The sequence below is a fragment of the Alligator mississippiensis genome, chromosome 11 (assembly GCF_030867095.1).
Source record: "Alligator mississippiensis isolate rAllMis1 chromosome 11, rAllMis1, whole genome shotgun sequence".
Taxonomy (NCBI): Eukaryota; Metazoa; Chordata; order Crocodylia; family Alligatoridae; genus Alligator; species Alligator mississippiensis.
The window spans coordinates 36730779-36756939 of record NC_081834.1 but is presented as its reverse complement, the minus strand read 5'-3'; the positions used below and the strand labels follow the sequence as shown (position 1 = coordinate 36756939).

The 26161-nt window shown below is 47.4% G+C and overlaps 1 protein-coding gene and 1 long non-coding RNA gene across 3 annotated transcripts; one reads left to right on the top strand and one right to left on the bottom strand.

Moving 5' to 3' along the window:
* Positions 1-1213: 1213 nt before the first annotated feature.
* On the top strand, positions 1214-26085 carry LARP6 (La ribonucleoprotein 6, translational regulator). Its single transcript, XM_019477406.2, has 3 exons — positions 1214-1656; positions 14644-14836; positions 20301-26085. The coding sequence occupies exons 1-3, from the start codon at positions 1385-1387 to the stop codon at positions 21369-21371; spliced, it is 1536 nt and encodes a 511-aa protein (XP_019332951.2). The 5' UTR covers positions 1214-1384; the 3' UTR covers positions 21372-26085.
* On the bottom strand, positions 5563-14645 carry LOC132244001 (uncharacterized). Of its 2 annotated transcripts, XR_009455630.1 has the most exons (3): positions 12508-14645; positions 10037-10727; positions 5563-9622 (listed from the first exon to the last, which is right to left on the bottom strand). It is a non-coding gene; the product is annotated as an uncharacterized LOC132244001 (long non-coding RNA). The 2 variants fall into 2 exon arrangements; XR_009455629.1 differs by having other exon boundaries at positions 10037-14645.
* Positions 26086-26161: the final 76 nt, after the last annotated feature.

Here is a 26161-nt window from a genome sequence, read left to right as displayed (position 1 = left end):
AGGGCTCTTCAGGGGCTATATGTTTCTTGTGTGTGTCTGTAAAGTACCACATAGTTCTATGTTGTATCATCATTAAATTATAAATGTGTGCATTCAAGTCTTTGTCTATTCATGTTTCTTAGCCTCAGCTGTTGAATTAAAATTTTACATTTACATAGGGCTCTATGAGAATGCAAACCCATCAAGTGTCTTTCTGATAAGTCTTTGTTTTCTAAAATGAAGAATGAACAGAAATTCACTTTTAAAGAAAAGGAAAATCCTACCATTTAGTGTTGCCAAGTTAATGTTCTTAATTTGCTCGGATGTAGTCCTGAAATAAGAGAGCACAGTGAGGTGTCCCTGGATTCCAGGCATCTCACTGGGGTGCTGATTCTGAACCCTAACAACTACTTCAAAAACAACCTGGTTAGCCTGTTTGCTGGTTTTTGCGGGTAACTGAGTAAAGGACCACCTCTGTGCCTGCCCTCCTCCAGGTCCCTCCCAAACTGCCTCCAATGCCTGGTATTTACTGAACAACTTGAATGATGGGTTGTCCTTGGCCTGCCCCCAACACCAGTCACCGCTGGGACTGGCCAGGAGGCTTGGGAAGCTATAGGACAAACTCCCCCCCTGGTCAGCCTGGAGCGAGATCCACCCCAGCAGCCGCGTCCCCTCTTCTCAGCCTTCTGACTAAGATCAATGGGGGGCACCCGAATCCCAAGACCTCTGGGCTTGCAGTAGGATGCGTGCCAATGGATCTGGGAATATCTGAAATCCCAGGGTGAGAACCTGGGACATCAGATGCTCACTGGTTGTAGCCAGACGTGGCGGTTAGCCCCGTGGTGATGTGTAGGGGGTGCACATGCACCTCCTGACCGCCGGCCTGGCCCTGCTCAATCAACGTGGTTTGGGGAAGATTGAGTTCTTGTCGGTCTTGTGCTTTGGCCGAGGAACCCTTTGCTGGGGTTATTTCACCCCTGCAGTCTTCCCTGCCCGGAGCAGGGGCTGGACCCGATGATCTCACGAGGTCCCTTCCAGCCCTAAACTCCAGTACAGCTGTGAATCGGATTTGACCTGGAACACGAAATATGTGAAGACTAATAACGTTGAAATAGCCCTGCCTGAAACCGGGCGTGAGCGCCTCTCCGTGGCTGGGGCGGGGGGACCCGACCCCACCCCTTGCCCCTGGTCCCGGCCCGCAGGATAGAGGCGGGCGGGCTGTGCTGGCGCCTGGCGGCGCTGCCCCCTCCCGCTCGCGCTGCCCCCCGCGGAGCGCGCAGGCTGGGGGCGGGGAGCTGCAGGCGGGCGGGGAGCGGGCGCCGCGGCGGCGGGTGCAGCGGGGCCGGGGACGCCGCTCGCCGGGCTCCGGCGGCTGGTGGCAGCGCGGTCCCCGCCGCCCGGCCCCATGGCCGCGCCGCGCCCGGGCGGCGCCGTGGCGGAGGAGCCCGAGGCCGGCAGCCCCGCGCCGGGGCGGCAGGAGGCCGTCGGGGCGGGCGCGGAGCAGGCGGGGGCCGGCCCGGTGCGGATCCGGGTGGCCATCGAGGCGGCAGAGGAGGAGGAGGAGCAGGAGGAGGAGGGCGACGGCGCGGCCCTGGCCCTGGCCCTGGCCCCGACGCCGGGCTCCCTGGGCGGCGGCAGCTGCAGCGAGGACGACTCGGGCAGACACGGGAAGTCGAGGTAGGGGCCGGGCGGGGATGCGCCGGCTCCTTGCCCGCGGCAGGGAGCTGGGCCGGCCGCCCCTGGCTCGCCTGCTGACCTGGCAGCGCGGGGGCGGCCCCGCCGGGGAGGAGCGCGGCGCCGGGGCCAGGCGACGTCGGCCGCGGGGGAGCCGGCGCCTCCCTCCCTGCTTCCCCTCGGCATCCGCCGCCGCGGGGCGCTCGGCTGGGCGCTGCTCTGCCCCGAGGGGCTGGGCCGGGCCGGGCCGGGCAGCCTGGAGCCTCGTGCCCTCGTCGCCGACCCTGAGGTCCCGGCCCACCTGCCCGCACGGACAGCGCTGCCTGCCTATCTCCAGGCCTGGGGCCAGCTGCTTTGGGGCGCTGTTTGCAGCGGCAACAGCGTTCATTAGTACCCACTGGGCCTTACACAGCCCAGTGGATCCATGAATCCGAGGCCTCAATGCAGTTCAATCCAATGGCTCGACTTCAGAGCCAAAGTGTGGCCATGGGCCGGGGCCTTCCTGCCCAGAACCGGTGCCGGACACGGCCCCCTCTCCAAGCCTTCTGGGCTGGAGGCCAACGGCTCGGGGCTGGCTGCAGCTTGCTGCGCTGTCTGACACAAAGCCAAGGCCATGCTGGGTCGCGCACCCTGAGGCACGGGCGTGTTCCTGCAATAGAAACGTTCACCAGCCTTGTCCTATTCTGGGGATTGTGGCAGATAATGTAAACCTGCTGCTGTAACAACCTGACTGCTTTCAGGAGGCGTTTATTCTGTGCCCATTGTTACACGTAGTGGAGGAACCTTGTAGAGCTTATTGATCCATTACTGTGCTTTTAAAGGTGTGGGAGTCGAAGCCAGTGGGGGTCGATTTGCACCTTGGAGTCTAACTAAATTAAGAAGTGTAGAGCATAAGCTTTTTGTGTGCCTGAGCTCACTTCAACAGATGCTATGAAAGGAGTGTATGAAAGGAGTGTACACAAAGCGGTGTATAGACTGGAGAGGAGAGTGATTTGAATGCAAGGGACTGGGAAGAGAAAGGCAAACAAACAGTAAACCCATCCAGACAAAGGGCATGGGATAAGAATCTCTAATCCCTGTTTCAGACCATACTTAACACTTAGAGGGGCTGCCTGTGAACCAGGAAAAGTTTGTCCCCTCATGACTACTTTGAAAGTTTGTCCTTTTCCAGTTTGTGGATGCTGTTCCACAGTTTCCCATTCAAGTTCATTTGTAAAGTGTGTAGCTGCTCCCAGACAGCAAAGGAGGTCAGAGGGAATCTCCAGGGAGGCTGAAGCTTTCTGCCACTAGGTTGGGTGTCTCTAGATCTGAAGTCAGATTGGTGTTTGTTAGGGATGCATCAATAGAGATTTTGGGAGCTGATACCAATAGCTGATTTTTTTTTTAAGAGGTATATTGGCCAATACGAATCCGATTTCTGATACAGTGTGCAGCTGCTAAGTCTGATGTGGTGGAAGGGGAGTGGGGAGGGAAGGGGAGCAGATCAATGCCCCCCGCAGTGAGGGAGGGAGTGGGACAGGGTCTATGGCAAGCACTGCCCAACCGGGGTAGGGTGGGGCAGGGTGGGGCAGGCATCGGATGGAGCCACGGCTCATCCAGGGGACACAGGGGCTCCCACAGCTGTGCCACCCCAGGAGGGCATGGGGGGGTGCCCCTGGGTCTGCGCTGAGTGGGGCAGGCAGGCTGCAACGCGGGCTGGAGCCAGGAATGCACCAGGCTCTTCTCAGCGGGGCCTGGGCTTGGGGCGAGCAGTGACAGCACTAGGGGGGAGGCTATGGAGGGGCTGCAGCCACCCCAAATTTCACTGTAGCCCCCCCCAGTGCCCCACTTCCCAGCACCACTTCTGCTTACCTTGAGCCCAGCCTCTGCAGAGAAGAGCCCCACCCCACGCAGATCTGGGGGCACATGCGCCCTCCCCCTGCGTCCACTAGACAAGCCATGGCTCTCCTGTGCCCCATCCCATCCCGGCTGCAGTGGTGTACTGACAGGGGAACTAGGGGGGAGGCATGGCCCCTGGGCACAGGGCTGCAGGGGGTACCGACAGGCCACAAAACCGGAAGCAGTGGCAGTGGCGTGGGAAGCAGTTCCGATTTTGCCCCCCCGCCTCCAATTCGCTGAGATTGGATGCTGCTGGCGGTGTCTGCGGGCAGTCGCCAATCACTGCTCGGGGCGCCCCCCCTGCTCTCGACCCTGCCGCTGGAATCTGCAGGGGGTGACCAGGCGGGGGGCATGTAAGCATTGGCCCCTCAGTACCCGAGACCCTCGTTACGCCACTGCAAGGTTGGGCAGTGTCTGCCCTGCCCTATTCCCTCCCTTCCTCACCACGGGGAGCATTGATCTGCCCCGCCATGCCCCTTCCCTCCCCTTCCACCACAACAGACTTACCAGTTGCACACAGCTCTTCAGTTGCTCTCTGCCTGTGTGCTGTGCTGCAGCTGTGCACATGCATGGGCGTTTATCAGCCGCTTTAGGCCAATTTCCAATGCAGCCAATTTTCTTTATATCAGTGCCCATGAACAACGCGTGCCCCTGTCAGCTGGGGGGGGCACAGCAGTGGCAGGAGCATGGCGGCAGTAAGCAGAGAGTTCCTGCAGATGCCGCCAGTGCTGTCGGCGGTTGGGGGGGGGGAAGGCGAGCACTGACCAGGGATTGGCGACCATGCGCAGATGCCACTGCCAGCAGTGACCAGCAGCAATCACTGACCACCCACAGACGCTGCTGGCAGTGTCAGCAGCAGGGAGACTGTGCCGACTGTGTCAGCAGTGCCTTTTCGTAGGTGGTGCACCACAAATCTCACGGAGTGCACATGCACCCATGTGTAGCCCCTATGCGTCACTCATATCAGTGCTAATCTGGTATCTGACCCGTGAATCGGTGCACCTCTAGTGTTTGTTCATTCTTGCGTGTAAGGATTGCCTGGCCTGTCCAGTGTAGACAGCTGAGGGGCACATAGCAGGGGACGGCACACCTGACACTGGTGAACGTGGAGGTAAGTGAACCTCAGATGTTACAGTCAATGTAACAGTGATGATGTAGTAAGGGGGTACAGCTGGCATCTGGGTCCATTACAAGGCCTTGTGCCTCCATGAGATGGGAATTGATAGGCTTTTGCTAGAGAGATGTTGTTTAAGGTTGGAGGGATTTGTTCCCCCATGGCTGCTTCAAGGTGGTTGTCCTTTTTTCAGGAGGAGTTGGAGGTCACTCGTGTTCAGACTGGGTACTGTAGGTAACAACCAAAGGGATTCTGTTGCCCTCTTCTGGGGGTGGGTATTGTAGCAGGTTGCAGCAATGTCTGAATCTGCATTTGTTGATCTGAGTGGCTATAGTTTTGGGAGTTGTACAGGCAGTCCTCAGACTTACGACACAATTGGTTCCTGAAAACCGCATCTTAAGTTGAAATGTAAGTTGGAACCAATTTTCTCATAAGAAACAATGTTATAAATGGGGGATTGGTTCCTGAACCAAGACCTGATACCCTATTTTCACTAAAAATACCCCAGAATTTTGCACTCGATCAATTATAGATGAGTAATATAGCTACATTAATGTATTTATATTGTAAATACATTGTTCGCTGGCATGGCGTATATCGGATCAAGTGTTGTAAAGTCGAAACTGACATCATAAAGTTGAAACAGGGTGTCAATTTATAAATGTTGTAACTTGAAACATAAGTCGATGACTGCCTGTATTGTAATTGTAGGAATCCCTGTGGTATTTCACTATATATTTAATCAAAGTGTGTTCTGACATTTTTCTAAGGCCTGGTCTAAGCAATGTTTTTATTTTTTTTTTTTTTTTTTTTTTAAGTACCTGAATAACTGTCAGTTAGGGGAGTCTTTTTACTTAAATATGGGCATTGATAGACGTGAACCCCCCCCCCCCAAAAAAAACAACAAAAAACAAAACCAAGCAAACAAAAAACAAAAACACTTTAATGGAAGAAGCAGGGTGTTAGTTCAGCCTGGCTCTGCAGCATTTGTATACATCAAGTGCTTCAGCGGGGCTTTTCGGCACTTTTATCTAATAACTCAGATTGAATCAGCTATACAGATGTTGGGTAAGCTGGGTCCAGCTAACATGATGCCTCTTCTGGGCATGCACTGAGCTCAGTGCAGAGGCATGCTGAGCTTCAAGTAAAGCACTGTTGTTGGTTTTTTTGTGGGGGGGGTGTTCTATGTCTGTAAGCAGCCTATCTGACTAGTGCAGCTCTGAGTGTGGTAGTATACATGGTATAAAAATGACATTCCTGTGTAGTTTTGAGGGTGTTGGTCATACCTATATAGTTTGTGCCTTCCATAGATTGTAAGGGGCTGGAAGGGACCTCAGAAGATCATTGGGTCCCGCCCCCCCACTCTAGGCAGGAAGACAACTGACTCCAGTGAGCTGACTGTCTAGTCTCGTCTTGAAGATTTCCAGGGTAGGTGATTGCACCACCTCTGGAGGGAGCTTATTCCAGTCTGGACACCCTGACTGTGAAGTTTTTCCTAATGTTGAGCCTGAAACAGTCTTCCAGAAGTCTGTGGTCATTACTCCTGGTTAGAGAGTGATACCTGGACAACTGCATCCACTCTAGGACTATTTAAGATTACTTTTATATCACTTTTATAAATCACTTTTAAGAGTGATTAAAGCTTAATTACTTATATGCAGGTAGTAACACAGTTATCTTCTTCAGAATAAATAAAGTCCATCTGGCTGTAGACCAGTTCTGCCCAAGTACAGTAGGAACAAGGCAGGGGGAAAACAGCCTTGATACAGTCACAGTAGTACAAACTACCCTGTCTACACTAGGATTTTATTATGCCTTTTATTTTTATTTTTTTCCTAGAAGAGCCAAGGTCTGTGCAGTCCACCACAGGAAGAACAAATAAGTTTTTTTCTGTTGTTCCCAGATAAGCTGCTTTTGAAAGTTGTCTGCAGCAGCTCCCGGAGCAGTGGCATGCAGTGGAGGGAGGTGCCCGCCCCTGCCCCGCCCTGGCTAGGCAGCACTTGCCCCAGCCCTTGTTCTAGCCCCAATCCCTCCTTCACTGCGAGGGCATTGATCTGTGGCCCCACGCCCCTTCCAGACTTACCAGCTGGATGCAGCTGTAGTGAGCATCATAAAGTTGAAACCTGCATCAGAACCTCAAAACCTGGTGTTCGTTTATAAAGGTTGTAAGTGCCGTTCGTCGTAAATCAAGGACTGCCTGTATTTCAAATAAAGGTTCCCAGCAGTATTTGGCATTTGTCAACTAAAATTTAAGTATGAATAGCGTAGGGAATGTATGGGGGGGGGGGTTGTTTGTTTGTTTGTTTTTTAAACGAAAAGGCTGATTTAAATTTGTCACAAACAAGGTGACCCATAATTTGAAATGCAATATTGAATAGGTTATTAGATTACAAGTTTTTCTGTTGGATCTTTTTAAAAGTGAACTTTTGGGCTGTATTAGTCCTAAGATTTTGTATTGTAATGAAACCCAAGTTAGTCCTTGGCTGAGCTGCCTCCAGATGTGGAAGTGGAAAGCAGAGGTCACTAATGCTCCAAGTTTTGTATATATAAGCATGCAGTGGTGGAGTGCTGGTGCACTGTGTTGGGAGGTGTTTACAGGCCCAAGAGTGGGTAAGAATTTCATGGGCATCTTCTGGAGGAGCACCCTATTACCTCTAAGCTGAAAACACAAAACTTAAATTTTTTTTCAACCCAATATTGCTGCTGTTTAGGCATGTGATATCCCTGTTCCCCCTACCCCCGTCCCAAACCATATTTTTTATGGATAAAGCCCCTAGGTACAAGAGCAGTTAAACTAGTTGTACATGTGATTATCCCAGTATAAAATGTACCCATGTGAGGCCTGCTATTCCTTTAATAGTAAAACTTCTGAGTTGACATGATTTAGGGTTCAGTTCCTCTGGATCCCACTAGAAAAGTACATTGTAGCAGCTGTGGAGACAAATGGAATTAAGGAGGAAATTTCAGGTGCAAAACATTGTACCCACAAAGCTGAAAAGCCAGCACACCTGAGACTTCGAAGGATGACTTGTTCTCAGGCTGGTACCCAGTCAGAGATGGACTGCTGTCCATTTTATATTTCTTCAAGAGTAGAAACACAATTGTTGCTAAGGAACAGTAATCAGATTAGGCTTTTCTGAGTACTGGTGTATAATCTTGTTTCAGATTAGTCTGTAGCTATTAAAATGATGCAACCTAGGATTACCTCTTCATTATTTAATTTGTGAGGAGAGACTTCTCCCAAAACACAATTTGTAGAACTAATTCAGTAACTTGATCTAGTTAAACATTTGTTTTGTGCTTTTTTGGTAAACAATTTAAAGTTTTCCAATAAATGGTAACACAAATTAGACAAATGATTTAAACATCGGCATTCATATTAGCTTTTCCTTGGTGCTTTTTTGTAGGGGTGCACCAATAAAGACTTCTTTGGCTGATACCGATGGCCAATTATTAACCAGCCATATCGGCTGATATCAATCCAATAGCCAATATGCAGCGCAGCAGCTTGGAGAGCAGCATCTGGCTGGCAAGTCTGTGTGGGGGGGGAAAGAGATGTTAGGGGGCAAATCAAGGCCCCCACAGTCAGGGAGGGAGTGGGACTGGGGCAGGTGCTGCCCAGCCAGGGTGGTGAATGTGACTCCGGGAGCAAGGTAGAGCCACAGGTGGATTGTCTGGGAGGGTGGGGGAGGGAGGGGTGACTCCCTGCTGCTGCGCACACCCCTGGGGGAGGGAAGCGTGTGCCCTCCGGATATGTGCACAGGGCAAGGGCTGGTTGCAGGCTCAGGGCCAGGGGCTGTGCCAGCCTCTTCCTGGTGGGGACTGGGCCAGGGCTGGACTTAGAGCAGGCAGGGGTGGGATAGGCAGCAGCAGTGTTGGGAAGGGTGGCTATGGGGTATGCTATGGCCACCAAAAAAATTTGCCATAGCCATCACTCTCAGCACTGCCCCAACCCACCCTGCCCCCGTTTGCTCAGAGCCCAGCCCCACCTCTGGGAATAGGTCAGCACAGCCCCTGGCCCCAAGCCTTGCAATAGGCAGCCCACCCTCATCCTGTGCATAAATCCGAGAGACATGTGCACCCCTCTTCCCCACCACCCACAGCTCCGTCCCACTTCCAGGATCGCATTCACTGCCCTGGCTGAGCAGCACCTGCCCCACTCCCTCCCTCACTGTGGGGACCTCTATCTGCCCCCTTCCCTCCCCCACAGACTCAGCAGCCAGATGCTGCTCTGCAAGATATGGGGCTGCATTCCTGGCTGCCTGCATGCCACGACTGCGTGCATGCATGTGGTATTTATCGGTGACATTATTGCCAAAAAATGCTGATTGCTGATGTCAATTTTCCTTTTATTAGTGCCAATCCAATATGGACCAATATATCAGTGCATCTCTACTTTTTGATATAGTAACAAAATAATACCTATAATTAAACAACAGATTACAGGGTATCAACTGTTTTTACCTACAATCACTGTCACTGAAAGTGGCTACAGGGGGCAAGATTTTTTCTCTTTCTGTTTAATCTTGTATATTTAATAGATTGCATATTTAGTTCCCATTTCTATGAAACACTTATTTAAAAAAAAATTAACTAACTAACTTCAAGGGAGTATCAACTTGGAAATAGAGTTAATTTCACATTGCAGTCCTAATTCTAGGATGAATAAAAGCATTTTACAATAAAAATGGACCTTTTGGAAATAATGGATAGTTATAAAAGCCATTTGATGTAATTTTAAAAAATTAATGTTGATTGTGCCAAGAGAAAAGTGGAAGGCGTTGCTGAGCACTCGAAGCTCAAGTGCCTAAACTAAGGTGGAATATGTGTTCCTTGTGCCGATTCCTGTAGTCTTAGTTATATAATGCTCTCCCAGAATGGCAATGTAAAGGAAAAACTGCTTACCTTAAACAGAGCATCCTGTGGAACCTGGTACTATGTTTCCTGATTTCAAAGTATTTATGCAACTTTTCCTTTCTGTGAAAGCAATATTTAATAAAAACAAGTACACCCCCCTTAGAGCAGAGGTACCCAACCTGTGGCACATGTTCCCACTTCTTCCCATTTTCTGTATGCAGTTTCTGTACAGTTTCTCAAACTTTACTGCTCAGTGGGTATGTCTGCACTTGCAATTAATGCACCCCCCCACCCCCCACAGCAGCCTGGGGTACCCACTTCTTTTTTTCCCCACCCCAGTCCCAGTGCTGCTCAGCTCCCACCTCCCCTTAGCACTGAGCAGGAGCTAGAGTGTGGGCTAGGAGATCCCAGCTCATCACTGCCCTCCCTCCAGTGCAGAGCAGCCCCATGATGCAGAGTACTGCGCTTGCCAAAAGCTGGCCCTGGAGACTAGAGCAGGATCCAAGGCCACCAGGTAGGTGGATGCCTCCATACCTTTTTTTGATGACTAATTGATCCAGCAAGTTCATCCTGGACTCCTCTGCCACCTGCAAGCAAAGCAAGGGGAGAGATCAGGGTGTTGTTGCTTAAGCACGAGGCATTGCTCCAAGCCAGCTGTTCTGCTCCCACCTCCCCCTGAAACTAGGCAGGAGCCAAGCAGCATTGGGACTGGAGAGAGACATGGGTCCATTGTGGTCCCCTGCTGCCTGGGCTGACCAGGACCAATTTGGTTCTGGTTGGCATCTACACGTGTGCTTCAGCACCATAGTTTAAAGTACCATTTTCTAGTACCTTTATCTGTGAGTAGTAGCAAATGGGGCTTTAAATTTAATTTGCTGCACACATGTAGATGGTGACACTTTACTGCGCATTAGATTAGTCTAATGCACAGTAAAGCGTCTTGTGTAGATGCACCCAGCTGGGATAAAAGGCCTGCTCCAATGTAGATTTATGTAGTAGTATAAGGGTGACTTCTACTGCTATAGCTAGATAGGACACCTTTACAACAGTGAAAATGTATCACCCTAGGGGATCCTAGGCTGTAATATAACTGTTGTATAGACACAACAACTAATGCTTCTAAAAAACATTTAGTTAGTACATGGTATAGAAATGGTTTAATGGTGTTAACCTGTTAGCTGGCCACAAACTCCTCATCAGTACTTGGTAAGTGATACTGCCTAACCTAAAAACAAAAAGCACAGTGTAGATAAGGTCTGCAGTGCTGAAATGGAGGACATCTGTGAAGGTTACATTGCAAGGAAGATGAGAAAACAATTTGCATCCAACAATTCGCATCATCTTAGGTTAATGTTTTGCACACTGCCTTACCTCAAAGTGAAGAAAGCAGCAGCGAATTTGGGGTTATCCAGCACACTGGGGCCAACCTTTTTGGTAGGCATGCCACAAATTAGCCCTGCACCCATGTGCTTGATCTGCTCTGCTTCCTAACCTGTGCTCCTTACCTGATCTCCCTGTTCAGTCGTCTGCTTCCTGCCCTATCTGCAGCTGTGCTGCCTGTCCCCTCCTTGGTCACTTGTCTGAGCCACACATTGCCCAACCTTTCAGGAAATTGTTGCAGCCGGTCTGAAGCCCCTGGGGTAAATGGTCAGTTGACTGAACAGCTAAGGTAGGTCTCTCCCAACTGTACAGTTGATCCAACAAAAGATCATGCCAAAAAACTGGCTTCTCTCATTTGTTTGGACCATCGCTGTAACAACAGCACTCCAGCCCTACTAAGTGCCCAGTTAGTAATTTTTAGACAGTTAAAACTAGTTTCCTTTGGGCCAAGGCAGTAAACACTTCTGAGGACTCTTCAAGCAAATGACAACTTCCAGTCCTCAACTATTTTGGCTACTAGGTAGTTTAAACAATATTACAAAAGTTTCTACTGGAAAAGGTGTTGTTTTAATCTTTCCACACATTAATCTTTCTTTCTCTTTCTTTTTTCACCCTCAAACTGAAATCCCTCTTGGATAGATTAAGACTGGAAAATCTCAGCCTGGAAGGATTTTATTTTTTTGAGGGGCAGGGGGAGGTTACTTTTTAACTGTCTAAATAATGCATCTAAAGTTACTGATTCTTATTTTAAAGCAACAATTGCTGCTGCTGATCTTTTTTAGGGGCCCTGTCCTTTATCCACATATTCATACCAAAATCCCATTGCCATCTGGCTGCAGCTCTATTTCAGTGCTGCTAATTTTGCTGCTACTATACAATACTGTAGTCTCATTTTATTTTGGAAATGAGTTGGTCAGAAAGTTATATGCATCCAAACAACTCAATATCTTGATAGCTATAATCCTACAGGCTTTGATGTACAAATTATGCTGTTGATGCACACATGCATTTGGTTTCCTGTGCAAGTAATAGCCAAATGAGTCATAATCTAAAAAAGGTTGTTTTTCACTCTATCCAAGCAGTTTTGACAAAGACATTCTTACAAAGATCCAAGGAGAAAGAAATACTAAATGCAAGGTGTAGACAGCTTTTACTGACACCAAAGTCAGTCAGATTGTGAGACATAAAGATTATTTTCAGTATTCAGCATTTATATTAGTTTTGTGATTTTTTTTTAAGATGATAAATCATTTTTGTGACATGATCACTACAGCCACTTTTAAAAATACTGTATGTTGGCCTTTCTAAGAGAACTCTAATACATTTTTATGGAGTCAAGCTTGGGAAAACACCACTGTCAGTGCTGTCATCCCAAAAGTAGGCTGCATTAGTACCATATTGCCTTGACCTATAGACCTGAAAAGATTCATATATTTAATATGTTAGAGGAAAAGTGGATTTAGGACCTTTTAAGCATTTATGTAGTGCTAACACCATATGGAAGGTATTGATGTTTGGCAAAAGAAAGGCTCTTTTTAAGCATTAATTTTATACAGGAATTAAATGGAACCCAAGTCAATGGCCACAAACGTCCATGCTGAAAAATAAACAAACACATACTTTACCTGCAAGTTCTGCACTTAAATTTCAGGTATACTCCTCCCTGGTGTTAGCCTGAATGAAAATGTGAACAGACTTAAATGAATATTCTAGCTATATTACCATTGGCTCCTTAGTTGTTTGCTTCACAGGTGTTTGTTTCTGAATCTCTAGTGCTAAAGTGAAGTGGGATAATAAGAATCTAAACTTAAAGCAGCTCTGTATTAGCAGGCCACTAACTTAATCATGTTTCTTTGTGTAAAACCTATTAACACACAGAGTCATTGCACACAACTACCACCTGCAAGTGCAATGATGAAATCCTTCTATCTGCCTATGCATGAGTAGAGGTGCTTAGAGAATGCATGTCCAAGTAATGGTGTATAAAGATTATGCTTACCTGACAGACAGCTTCTCTAAGACAGTAGAACAGACAGGATTTGTCCATAAGAACAGGCCACTAGCAGAAACTCTGGAAGTTGCCTGCACACTGGTTACGTTATCAGTATGTAGTTTGCAGACTTTTGGGGGAGAAAAGTTGCACACTTCAGTACATTCCAGGATGAGACTCTACTCCATTAATCTTCTTTAATGGGTTTGACAAATGGCTATCCATGGATATCCCATTTAGAACACCATAAGCTTCTGACAACCTCTCCGAATATAAGCCTTGAGTGAAGTGTCTGCCATAGTACTATGTGACCATTTTAATTGCTCCAGGGATTGTACGTCAAAGTACAAGTACTGAGAACTGTAGGATGAGGGCAGAGTCCCATCTGCATGTGTGTGGGTGGATTAAAAGACTTTTGGACAGGATTTTCTAAAGATGTGATGCTTTTGTCAATAGAGCTTCAGGCAAAGATATCTAGACCCCAAATGATATTTCTGAAGGTCTCTCAAAACTGCTCTTCTCTTCCCCCTCTCCCTGTCCCTGCTTCTTTAAAATTATTTCCCAAACACCTTCATGGATTCATACATTCCTGGGTTAAGAGGCATTCTCATTCACCTCCGCAAAGCCTGAAATTTATTGTTCTATCCTCTCTTGTTGCATTTCAAGCATAAATATGAATACCCTCATTCCTATAGAACAGGCACTTAAAAACCCTCTTCAACACTGTTCTGACATTCTGATGTTTCAGTTTGAAGGCTGGCTTTTAATACCAAACACATTTTTGCAATGCAGATTGTTCTGGATACAGCTTCCTGGCCTAGCAGTGTGCTCTTTCCTCGTTATGCAACTTTGCTTATGAGAAAAATAGCTTAAAGTATTTTCAGGGACAAGTGAAGCTATGATAGGTAGATGAGTATTATGTAGCATCATGCATTTGTGGACCCGTGTTTCTTAATTTGGTAAAAGCTGATTTATGAGTTAAATTCATAGTGTGCTGTTCATAAATTGCTAAAATACATGACTCATAGTTCTATAGTAAGATCAGCTTCTGCAGTGAATTCAGGAATTTGGCTCCCAAGGGCTGACTGGAATGGCTCAATTTACAAACAGGCACCCTCCTGTAGAGGGAAGGCTCACTGCGCCTGTTCGTTCAGCATCTGTGTTGAGGTTTTTTGTTTTGTTTTTTTTTAATTGAGTAAAAGCAGTAGTAGTTCTTTAGGAAGGATGTAGTTTTGAACATCAGTGCCTCTGTCCTTTTACTTTGGGAATTGTTGTTACAAATCTAAATAATAATATCCTACTCTGTCCAGAAAAGCTGAACCATAGGTCACAAATCTAGATCTGCTTGAGCTGGTTCTAGGCCCTACAGAGTGGTTGTCCCTATCAAAGAATTCAGGTTTCTTACTGTTTCTGATCAAGGGTACCACTAGGTGAGACTAGTTAACTAGTTTTGGTGTTGCAGTGGAAAAAAGGCAAATGCACTGTTCATCAGTACCCTTCGGTTTTTTCATTTAACAGTGTTTTCCCCATTTCTCCCCTCAGATTAATATTTCAAAGTATGGAATAAATGCAAATAGTATAGAATCTAACACCTGCTGTTGTCTTACTAAAAAGGGTATCTTGGGTTTAAAACTCTTTGATTGAATGACTAAACTAGTTCAGAAAACTTCCAGCAAACTTAATTTGCTTCACTAGTAAATCTAGTGAAACTTAGGCTGACACACCTGGCTATGCTCAGTTAATAATATTATATTTCATTGTCTTGTTCTAGTGGAGGTGAGAATGATGAAGATTTTGACCAGGACTGGAAGCCTCCAGAAAATGACCTCATCCAGAAGTTAATAGAACAAATTGAATATTACTTTTCAGATGAGAACCTTGAGAAAGATGCCTTCCTCTTAAAACACGTGAGAAGAAATAAGATGGGCTATGTCAGTGTTAAGCTACTTACTTCTTTCAAAAAGGTAGGTTGGGTTTTGTTGTTTGTTTGTTTTTTAATACCTCTTTCTGTTCAGTTCAGAGAAGGGTAGGAAAAACTTTCTAGTTAGTTAGCTTAATGAAAAAGACAAGTATTTTTCTGGATGATCTCTCTTATTGGATCAGCTGCATGATGGGGATAGACAAGCTCTAGAAAGCAATACATTTTTGAGCTATAGAAGTTTTGACACTCTGCTTATGCCTGTGTTAAGGGTTGATGCTGTTTAATAGTCAGCCTTCAGTTAAAGCTTTCCTTGCATATAGTCTCTTCATGACTCATCTAAAAAAATCATGTGGGTTCATGTAGGTCTAGGGCAGGGGTGGGCAATAATTTGGGCCTGCAGGTCACATAGTGGGTTTTGGTGAGCTGTCACGGGCCAGGTCAGCACATCCCTCCCTTTCCTTCCACACACAACAGCTCAGCAAAACTCCTTGAGCAGCCCCATCCCATCCGCTTGCCCACACAGATCCCGGCTGGTCTCCATGGAGGCCCTGGGATTGTGAGGCGGTGAGAGCATGAGGCTGGAACCTGATGCAGAGCCACAATCTGCTCCCCACACATCCCTGCCCACAGAACCAGCACCTGTTGCAGGAGTGTGTGGGCAGCAGATCATGGCTCTGCTCTATGCTTAGTGTCACGGCGCGGGGTCCTACAGGATGGCCGTGATCTTCCTAAGGCCCCCTTACCATGCCAAGTTGGCCCTATGGGCACCCTCGATCCTTGTCCGCCACGTCTTTGATGGAATTATATGGGAGTCTGCTTTTACACCCTCTTGGACACGGTTTGCTGTACACTGACTCCATGGGCTCCCGGACCCCTGGTGGGTCCCGTTCTGTAATGGGTGCTTCAGGACACCCTAAGTTATGGGCTATGTGCGTCTCCAACCACCCCTTTACTACACCCCAAGCCTCTCAGATGGAATGGACGTTGTTCAGTCTGGGCCTTGTTATACTTTGGCCCCCTTGTCCTCTTTGGCGCTCTGCGGCCCTTGTCTTGCTCCGCGCCCTCTCTGGCGCTCGGGGTCGGTGCACCCCCAATGGTGCACCCTCTCTGGGCCTTCTCGCTGCCCCCTCTCTGGGGCTGGGGTCTCCATGCCGCCGTGGGTCCCCTATGAGGCCTCCTCCAACCCCTAATAGCCTCACCCAAGCCACTGGTCTTACACAGTAAACAAAACACAAGCTCCTCTGCTATAACATAAACTCAAGCTGCCTAGCTATAACAACATCATTCAAGCCACCCCAGGGGTGCTCTATCCCTCACCAGTATCAAGAGCTGCTGGTGCAGTCAGGCCTCTCCCCTTGGTTTGCTCAGACAGAGCTCCTTCCCCCTTGGCTGCCAGCAGGGAACTGCCATCCTGGCCTCAGCCCTGAGGTTTATATGTGAGCCAGGCCCTGCCCCGTCCAGTCAGCTGACCTCTGGCAGGTGTGGGCCACTAGCTCCCTCTGGCTGCCCCGGCAACCAGCCCCTGGGGCTCCCCACTCACTGCTAGGGCTTTTCCCCAGCAGTTCCACTCTAAGGAGCAAGGCATCTAAGTGCTCTGTGATACTTAGCCAGGATGGAGCTGTGGGTGGGTGGGGAGCAGCATCTGAGAGCAAGGCAGGCAAGCAGGACGGTGACAGCACGTGGCCTGGGGCAGAGTCGTGATCTGCTCCCCGCATGCCTCTGCAACAGGCGCCAGTTCTGTGGGCAGGGGTGTGTGGGGCACAGATAGGAGTTCTGCCCCAGGCACCAGCCCCACACTGTCATCACCCCATAATCCCAGGGTCTCTGTGGAGACCAGTTGAGACCTGCAGGCAGGGCATCTGACTAGATGGACAGGATGGGGCCGTGGGTGGGCAGGGAGCTGCGTTGGGGCCAAGTCTGGGATCTTGGGGCAGTGGCAGGGCCAGGCCTGGAGAAGAGCCAGGATCCACTCCCCACACACCCCTGCCTGCAGAATCCGCACCTGTTTCAGGACTGTGCAGCAGGGTGGGTTTGATTTAAATTGAATCAATTTTAAATCACTAGTCAGGAAGCCTTGATTTAATCATTGTTTTCTACTAAAAGTGCATTCTTTGATATCTTTTATTCATTTAACTTCTTGAAACTTTGCACTTTTAGAGAAAGGTAAGGGCTTGACTCTGTACACAAATTTACAGACACAAGAGGGCTGATGGGTGGGTAATCCGGTCTGTTATCTCTCGTCTCCATATACTGATGCTTACAAGGATTTTATCTCTAGAGACTACAAACTCTCCTTATGCCTGAAGAAGGGTGTTTGTGCCCAAAAACTTACAGTGAACAATTTTTCCAAATATTTAGTTGGTCTAATACAGGGGTAAGCAACGTTTTTTGGCCAGAGTGCCGAAAAACACCACAATGCCTACCTCGGAAGGTGCCGGAGTGCCAGCATGGCAGAAAAACAAAACGAGGGAAAGGGGTACATGGCAGGATGCCCTGCTTGTGCCCCATGCCCCCCACCCAAAGCCCCTGCCCCACAGCCCAGGCTCTGTGGCTGCCAGCAGCTACCCCAGCTCTGGGTAGCTGCTGGACCCCAGGCTGCTCCCAGCAGGGCTTGCAACGTCCCAGCTCCTGCTGGGAGCAGCCTGGGATCCTGGCTGGGAGCAGCTCCCCAGATCCAGGGTGAGCTGCAGCTGGGAGGCTCCAAACAGCTGTTCCGGGCTCCGGCATCAGCTCTGCACTGGCACGTGCAGGCGCGCCTCGGAGCAGGCGGTGGGGGAGGGGCCTGAGGCAACACAGCGCTGGGCAGCTGCAGCAAGCAGTGGGCAGAGTGCGAACAGTTGCGCTGGGCTGCACAGCTCTAGCATTAGCTCCATGCTGGTGGCGACTGCACGGGCACCTCAGGGTGGGCTGTGCTGCCCTGCCGTCCACCCTGAGGTGCACATGCAGTTGCCACCAGCACAGAGCTGATGCCAGAGCTATGCAGCCTGGCGCAGCTGTTTGCACTCTGCCCGCAGCTTGCTGCAGCTGCCCAGAGCCTGGGCTGGCCACAAACAGCTGCGCCGGGCTCATCACCTCTCTGCTGGGAGCGGGGGAGAGACCAGGGCTTCACTGCCTCAGGCCCCTCCCCCACCGCCCGCTCTAAGGCATGGGTGCACGTGCCGGTGCGGAGCTGATGTTGGAGCCTCCCGGCTGCAGCCGGCCCCGGCTCTGGGTAGCGGCTGCCAGCCAGGAGCCCAGGCTGCTCCCAGCAGGAAGCTGGGATGCTGCAAGCCCTGCTGGGATCATCCCAGGCTCCGTCACTGTCAGCAGCTACCCAGAGCCGGGGCTGGCCGCAGCATGCCAAGCAAAATGACCTTGCGTGCCACGCTCAGCACGCATGCCAGGGGCTGCCGACCCCTGGTCTAATAAAAGATATCACATCTACCCAAAGAACCTTGTCTGCCTATGATCTCTGGAGGCTCAAATCTATAGTTTGCGAACTGAAACTAAGCATCACAGAGATGTTTAATGGGATCTTGTAGGCTGAGCACCGAGGCCCATTGGGTAGAGTGGCTTTCTTTAATCTTTACTAATCTATAAAGGAACCTTAGGGAGCTCCATATGATTGGGCCTCTAATATAGTTCGTGGCCTGTTGTGACTTATTTATAAAATTTCTGAAAAGGTTACATGAATATATTGCCTCAAATAGTATACAATTGGAAGTTATAATCTCTATTCCATGATGAGATCTTTGAGCTTTAATGTATCTTTGTTGGTTTTTTTTAGTCTTATATAATCTTGACAAAAAAAATACAATTAAATAAAAAAAATCTGATTTGAATAAAAACAATTTGTTTTTAATCATTGATTTTTTTTTTTTATCCTCCCTGCTGTGCAGGCAGCAAATTGCAGCTCTGCCTGGGCCCACACTGTCACCCAAATCCCCATCCCATCCACTCAGCCATGTGCCCTGTCTGCACAGGTCCCACCCATGGCAGTGGGTGTGGAGTGGATGGGCCAGGGTGCCTGGGTAGCAGGGCTGGGTCCCATGGAGGTGGCAGCCAAAAGGAGCTACCACTGCTAGGAAGCGAGTCCAGCTGCCACGCCAGCCCAGCTCTGTTGTATGCCCGGGGCAGCAGGACTGGCTGCACACGCCATGGCCCGGGCTACTCCCTGCACCTGGGCTGAGCTGGGAGAGACCGAAGGACCCTTGTGGTAGTGTACAAATTCATATGGGGAGACCAACATGAAGTAGGCGATGATCTGTTCACCAGGGCACCCCCTGGAACGACAAGGAACAATGGCCGTAAGCTACTAGAGACGAGGTTTAGGCTAGACATTAGGAAAAAGTTCTTCACTATCAGGGTTGCCAGAATCTGGAATGGGCTCCCAAGGGAGATGGTGCTCGCCCCATCCTTGGGGGTCTTCAAGAAGAGACTGGACAGGCACCTGGCTGGGATCACTTGACCCCAGGGTTGGTGACCTCTTCTTGCCTGCCAGGGGCAGGGGGTCAGACTAGATGGCCCACTGAGGTCCCTTCCAACTCTATGAATCTATGACCCACCACAAACTGGACAAAATCCCTCAGCGGACTGAATCCGGCCCACAAGCCATATTTTGCCCATTCCTGGTCTAGGAAATCAACATCTAGAAAAAACATTTTGAAATGCAGAAGAGTGAACTGGGTATGGCAGGAACAGGTATGTGAAGCCTGGATGCAGCCTCTGGCTCTGTCACAGTCCTGAGTGATTCTGGGCAAGTCATTTCCCTCCTTTGTGCCTTAAAGTCCATGCATGAAATGGACTTGACCTCCTTTGCAAAAGTATTTTCAGATTTAAAGAGTGAAGCAAGGGCAATATATTCATGAGATCCTATCAGAATTTGAAATGGGCCTTTTTCAGTAGGAACTCCTAGTTGTTTGAAGAATGTGATTTATAAAGGACGTGAGCTATTCTGACCCCTGATTAGGAACTGCTCACCTGTTCCAGAATGATCTAAGAACTTGCCTAGTCTGGGAGTTAGTGCCCTCGGAGTCCAGAGCCAGAGGGAAAAGATTGTGCGCGCGCGCCGTGAGCAGGATGCTCAGCCCCAGACATGGAACACAAGCCTCCAGGGCTGCTGGCTTCCTCATTGCTCCGGCCCCAGCGGTCTCGGCTGCCCCAAAATTGAAAAGGTGGGGGGAAAAAAAGGCATTTTGGCTGTACCAAGTTCCACTTCCTCAGAGATGTTCGGAGTACCCTGATTCAAACACAGGCCTAAAATCTGGGGCTCATTGTGGTAGAATCATGACAAATTTAGTCAGGAGCATATCTGCAGTGGGTGGGATGTTGACACATCTAGAGAGGAGAATTTAACGGGGTTTATAGCTGCTTATTGATGTTCATTATTACAGTAGGACATTTCCACTAACCAGGAAGGATACTACAGTAAATGATTGTAAATCTGAGCCAGGTTGTCCTGTAACTGTAGAACTATAATTCTGGTGACTTATCAGCTGCATTCAGCTTGCCTTTACCTTTTTTTAAAGGTAAAACACCTTACCCGTGACTGGAGAACCACAGCTCATGCCTTGAAGTATTCCAGTATACTGGAGCTGAATGAAGACAATAAAAAAGTGAGAAGAAATACCCCAGTTCCAGTGTTTCCCAGTGAGAACCTTCCTACCAGGATGCTGCTTGTGTATGATATGCACTTGATTTCTGAGCTACCAGCTCTGAACAAAGAGCAAGAAAATGGCTGCATGCAAGAAAAGATCATGGAGCATCTTCTCAAGGCCTTTGTAATATTTGGTGTCATCTCATCTGTTCGTATTCTCAAGCCTGGGAGGGATCTGCCACCTGACATTAAACGATTCAGCAGTCGATACACCCAAGTTGGAACACAGGAATGTGCAATAGTAGAATTTGAAGAAGTTGATGCTGCAATAAAAGCTCATGAGTCCATGTCAATTGAAAAGAATGAAGAAGCTGGCATGAAGGTTGTCTTGATAGGAATGAAGCCACCAAAGAAAAAAGTTTTAAAAGATAAAAACCGTGATGATGATCCCAGCAAGGGTCTTAATAAAATTAAATCCCTGAATAAGAGAGTTGAGGAACTTCAGTATGTTGGTGATGAATCTTCAGCAAACAGTTCTTCAGATCCAGAGAGTAACCCTGCATCTCCATTGTCTGGACGCAAGAGTGATGCTATGAGCAAGTTGAGCCCCCCCATGTATCAAAACAACCATCTCAGCCCTAATGTGTCACCTCGGTCAAGCCCCTGGAACAGCCCATCCTTACTGCGCAAAGTGTCCAGGAAGTCTCCACTGGCTGAAGAGGGCAAACTCAACCCTACCACTAGTCCTGAAATCCCAAGGAAGTATGCAGATTATTCTTCAGATAGCAGTATCACCCCTTCTAGTAGCCCCTGGGTACAAAGGAGAAGACTAGCTCAAACTGCAACACAGGAAAAAAGTCCAGTAGGTAGCCCTATGCTAGCCCGGAAAATACAAAATGCAGGTGGGCTACCTGTGGGAGTGCTGAGGTTACCCAAAGGTCCTGATGGTACCAAGGGATTCCATAATGGATGTGAAAGGAATAAACCTAAGAAGAATGAGTAAACTTAGAGTGTATATACATTTATTTTATTTTTTTTAAACCAGTTTCCCAAATCCATTTTTATTCAAGTCTGGTGAAGACTGTCATTTGAATGACTGAATTAAGTCAGTATTTAATTTTTAAAGGGTTTGTATTCATGTATAGACTTATCATTTGTATTTTTGTATTTGCACTTAATCTGCATTATTTTTATACTTTTGTTTTTTAGTTTCAAATGCCTTAACATTGGAACATAGTACTTTTTTATGCCAGGTACTTAAAATGATTAATGTAACTGCATTAATTGATAAAGATATGCTTCTGCACACACAGCAATGTGTAAATATGATATAGAGTATTTAGCCATTGTATTTTCCTAAGATATGGTACTTTATCATTCTGTTCATTTAAGACCTGTTGAAGGATTGAAGACTTCCTGTTTTTCTATATTGAAGGGAACTCTAAAAGTATGTTTTGTTATGTCAGACATTTTGCTACTTGCCAAACCTTCCAAGACCTGGTTATACGTTTTGGTTCCAATATATAATATTTTCTGTGATGTGAATAAAATGCTAAGCATTAAAATGTTTTCATGGGTTTAACTCCAATGTCAAGTAATCAAATGGAAGGTTCTAAACGGTTTTTGTATAGTCTTTTCTTTTAGTATGAAATCGTCCTTTTTCTGGAACTTATCAGTATCTGTCTAACCCTGAAGGCTTAGGTCATGCATTACTTGTTCTCCCTGTCTTTTGGAATCAGTTGTGGTTTATTTTAAATGGCAAAACTGATTCTGCGTTTCAAAAACTGTCAGGCAGCTTTTTGTTGAAAAATATGCATGGCAGTAAATGTGATTTTTTTTTTTTTTTTTTTTTGAGGGTGGGGGAGAGGGGGAAGCTAAGGAGAGGGATCAGACCGAAATCATGTCTGACTTGACAGTAGTGCAGGAGGAGCCCAGGATTAGTTGATTGTTGGCTGGCTCCCAGAACCCACTACGGCCAATTCAGGCTCCACTGCAGTTCCTGGAACCAGCCAACAACCTGGTGGTTGGTTGGACCGTGATACAGTTCCTGCCAGCTGACAGTCAGCTGACTGTTGGTTGGCAGGGACCACGCTGAGGCCAACTGGAGACTTCAATGCAGTCCATCCTGTCTCATCTTCATTTTAAGGCACAGCAGAAATCAGCCACTCAACTATTACACTTTGTGTGCATGTCTGTAATTTTTGTGGCTGGCTTTGTGTTTTGTTGCACCATTTAACACCCTGAATGTGTGGCCAGGTTGTGCTTTGATTCAGTTAACTGGTTAATTGCATCTTATGTGTGTAATGTCTGCCAGAGGCCTAACACCAGTAGAATAAAGTAACATTTCTTGAGTTGCACTTGTTTTAGAGCAACTCAACAAGAGGAAAATCACTCCAGCTGTCCTTGTGATGTTTTGTTACTTAAGTGTTGTTTTGGGTTTTTTTGGTAACTCAATTTGTATGGTACAATAAGAGATGCTTTGATTTTTTTTTTTTTTAAGAAAAAGCCTGTCAAATGCTTCACTAATCTAGACAAAAAAAAACAAGCTGCATCTTATGCACCTAGGTACCTGTGCTGCATGATTCTCTCAAATTTGAGTAACATCTTTTAAAATGTGACATTACCCCCCACTTCTTTCCTCCTCTTCCCCCCTCCCCTTTCCTTGACAGGAGTAGCAAATCGGACAGGAAATAGAAAATCTTTTCTGAAGGCATCATAATCATAGTGGAGCTCAGCACATGCATTAATTACACAGGGAGGGTACCAAGCTCTCTCTTGCTTGAATGATGGGTTGGAAAGTAACAGTATTTAAATACATAATCTGTCACTGTCAGAGGACAGATAGCTACGCTACAATGGAGGAAGCCTAGTGTAGGTTACAAAATGCTTTTGATAACCTTCTAAAGAGGATTATGGTAGGGGATTTTTTTTAAATCCTAAAGCCCTATTGATTTAAAACAGAAACTGTAAAAATGGAAGGAAAAAGTGCAAAGTAAATCAAACAATAAAGAGATGAGCAAGCACCACTATACTCCTAGAAATAGATTAGTGATTTGCCAATAATGCAATTGCCTGTATTTTTACAGGGGTTCAGACATAACATGTTAAAACAAATGTATTGAAATTTCAATTATTCTGTTACTTTAAACGACTATTGCAGGATGGTGACACTTAAAGTACTACTAGATGGCTTCACTCTAAGTACTACTAGATTTTAGTGTTCAGGAAGCAACAATCTTAACAATATCAAGAGTGTCTATCACTAAAACAGTTTTATACTGTGTTTCCAGTTACATGAGTGATGTTAGCCTCAGTATTGCCCCCTAATCTAGTAGTATTTAGAATCAGCAGCAGGTGTCCAGCTACTAGTGTAATCTCACTAATTAATATTAGAACTGCATCTGTTTTAATAAAACAGCCCAAAGGTATGAGGAAAATGGATGATGTATTAATGCAAATAATGCATTAATTTTCTCGCATCCCAAACAGGTCTTTAAAGACGATTAGATACCTTTCAAGTGTATTGCAACTCAAATAACTTAAATAAATGCAACTACAACCAAAGCAGTAGGCCTTGAAAATGAATGAAGGAAAGGGGATTAGGTTTTACAGGAAAAGAAACTACAGGTGGTGTCTTCTTTTAAATACCTTGGAATATATCTTAGCAAAAATCTGAGCTGGAATAAAGACCTTGAAAATGGAAATGTTAGAGCAAAACAAGCTGTGAGTGGAGTTTAATCTTTCTACAATATGGTGGGCTGATGAGTGTTTCTGGAAGCACTATGGGGCTGTAAATCCATTTTGTTGTACAGAGCAGAACTCTGGGGTGCCGACCCTATTGTCTACCTGACAACTGAAAATATTTCTAATTACTTTTTAATCGAGGTGCACCAGTACATCTGTCCATATCGTATTGGCACCAATAAAAGGAAAATTGACATTGTCACCAATCGTCTTTTTTTGGCTGATGTGGCCAGTAATGTCACTGATAAAGGCCACGTGCATGTGTGGCCAGGAGTACAGCCTGGCAACTTGGGACCGTAGTGTCTGGCCAGTAAGTCTGTGCAGCGGGGGAAAGAGGGCAGATCAAGGCCCCCACAGTGAGGGAGGGAGTGGGGCTGGGGCAGGTGCAGGTGCTGCCCAGCCGGAACTGAGCCTGGGGAGGGGGGTAGGGTGGCTCCAGGCACTGTGTGCACCCCTGAGGAGGGACAGAGGGCATGTTCCCCCTGGATTTTTGCACGGGGCAAGGGTGGGCTGCTGCTGAGGGCTCAGGGCCAGGGGCTGCACCAAGCTCTTCCCAGCAGCTGCGCTTGGGGCAGGTGGCAGCAGCACTGGGAAAGGGGCTGTGGGGGTGGGGGGGCTACAGTCACCCTGAAATTCACCATAGGTCTCCTCCCCCCCCCCCCAGCGCCACTGCCACCTGCCCCACCCACCCCAGACCAAGCACAGCCACCGGGAAGAGCCCAGTGTAGCCCCTGGCCCTGACCCCATACAGCAGTGGCCCAGCCTCACCCCCATGCACAGATCCAGGGGGCACATGCCATACACCCCCCTCCTCCCCACACCCCCCAGCTGAGCTGCCTGCTCCTGTCCCATGCCCTGCCCTGCCCCCAGCTTGGCAGCAGCAGCCCCAGCCACAGTCCCACTCACTCACTGCAGGGCCTCCATCTGCACCCCCCGCCACGCCCCTTACCTCCCCCACACTCCTTCCCCCCAATAGGGTTACTGGCCGGATGCTGCTCTCCAAGCTGCCGGGCAGCATATCGGCAATCAGATCGGTATCGGCCAATATGGCTGCTCAATAACCGGCCATCAGTATCAGCCCAAAAAATCTTTATTGGTGTACCCCACTTTTTAAGGCAGCTTTTATCTACCTAATTCTACAACAGGGGAGCTCATGCACTCTGAAATCAGACTGATAAATATGAGCACTTTATCCCAAGTAAGAACCCTAAATTACTGGATGAAAGATAGGTCTTTTACACCTACCAGATACCGCAAGCAGTGCATTTAAGAAGCCTCTGCCAAATAAATCCTGGTTTAGATGGCTAAAGAAAATCTATTCTCTCCTTCAGATAAATGGCCTGAGCAATGTACTGAGTAACTGACTCAATATTTCCATTGTATTTAAAACATGACATAAATTTAAGAATTAAGGATGCCAGTATGCAAACAGACATGCTGGCAGTGAGACTGTCTCAAACTTCCCCTTTTTTAAAGATTAATAAAACATTCCTTTGGCCCAGAAACTTATCAGTCTGTGGTACAAAGCTTCAAACAGTGGGAGGCCATCACTACATTGAGATTTATGCTAAAGAAATCTGCAGTTGTTATGGGCAGGTGGTGTTGGATTCTATATTCAGTAGAATATGCTCTTGTGGGAAGAATGAGATTGATGACTTAAATAATGATTTGTGGTCTTGTATGTTCTCTGAAGAAATAAGAGGGAAATTAACTCCAATGGAAAAAACTAAATCTTGGGCTAATGAGGAAAAAATCTGGCTTTCTTCAGAACTTGTCTGGTGTATTTGCACTACTTTCACAAAGAATAAGGGCCAAAATCAAATGGAATTTTCCTGTTCTGTTTTATTGTTAATTGCTTCATTTTACCTCCTTTTTTTAGCTCATTATTATGTTCTATGTTAGTTTTGTGTAAACTGGTAGAGTGGGTAATCTTATTGTATGATTTTAGTAAAAATTATGATTTGTAAAATTGCTATTTCATTGTTTGTGTGTTCATTTTATTATACAGTTTCAGCAAAAACTGTCAAACTACTACTATTAGTTTCATAG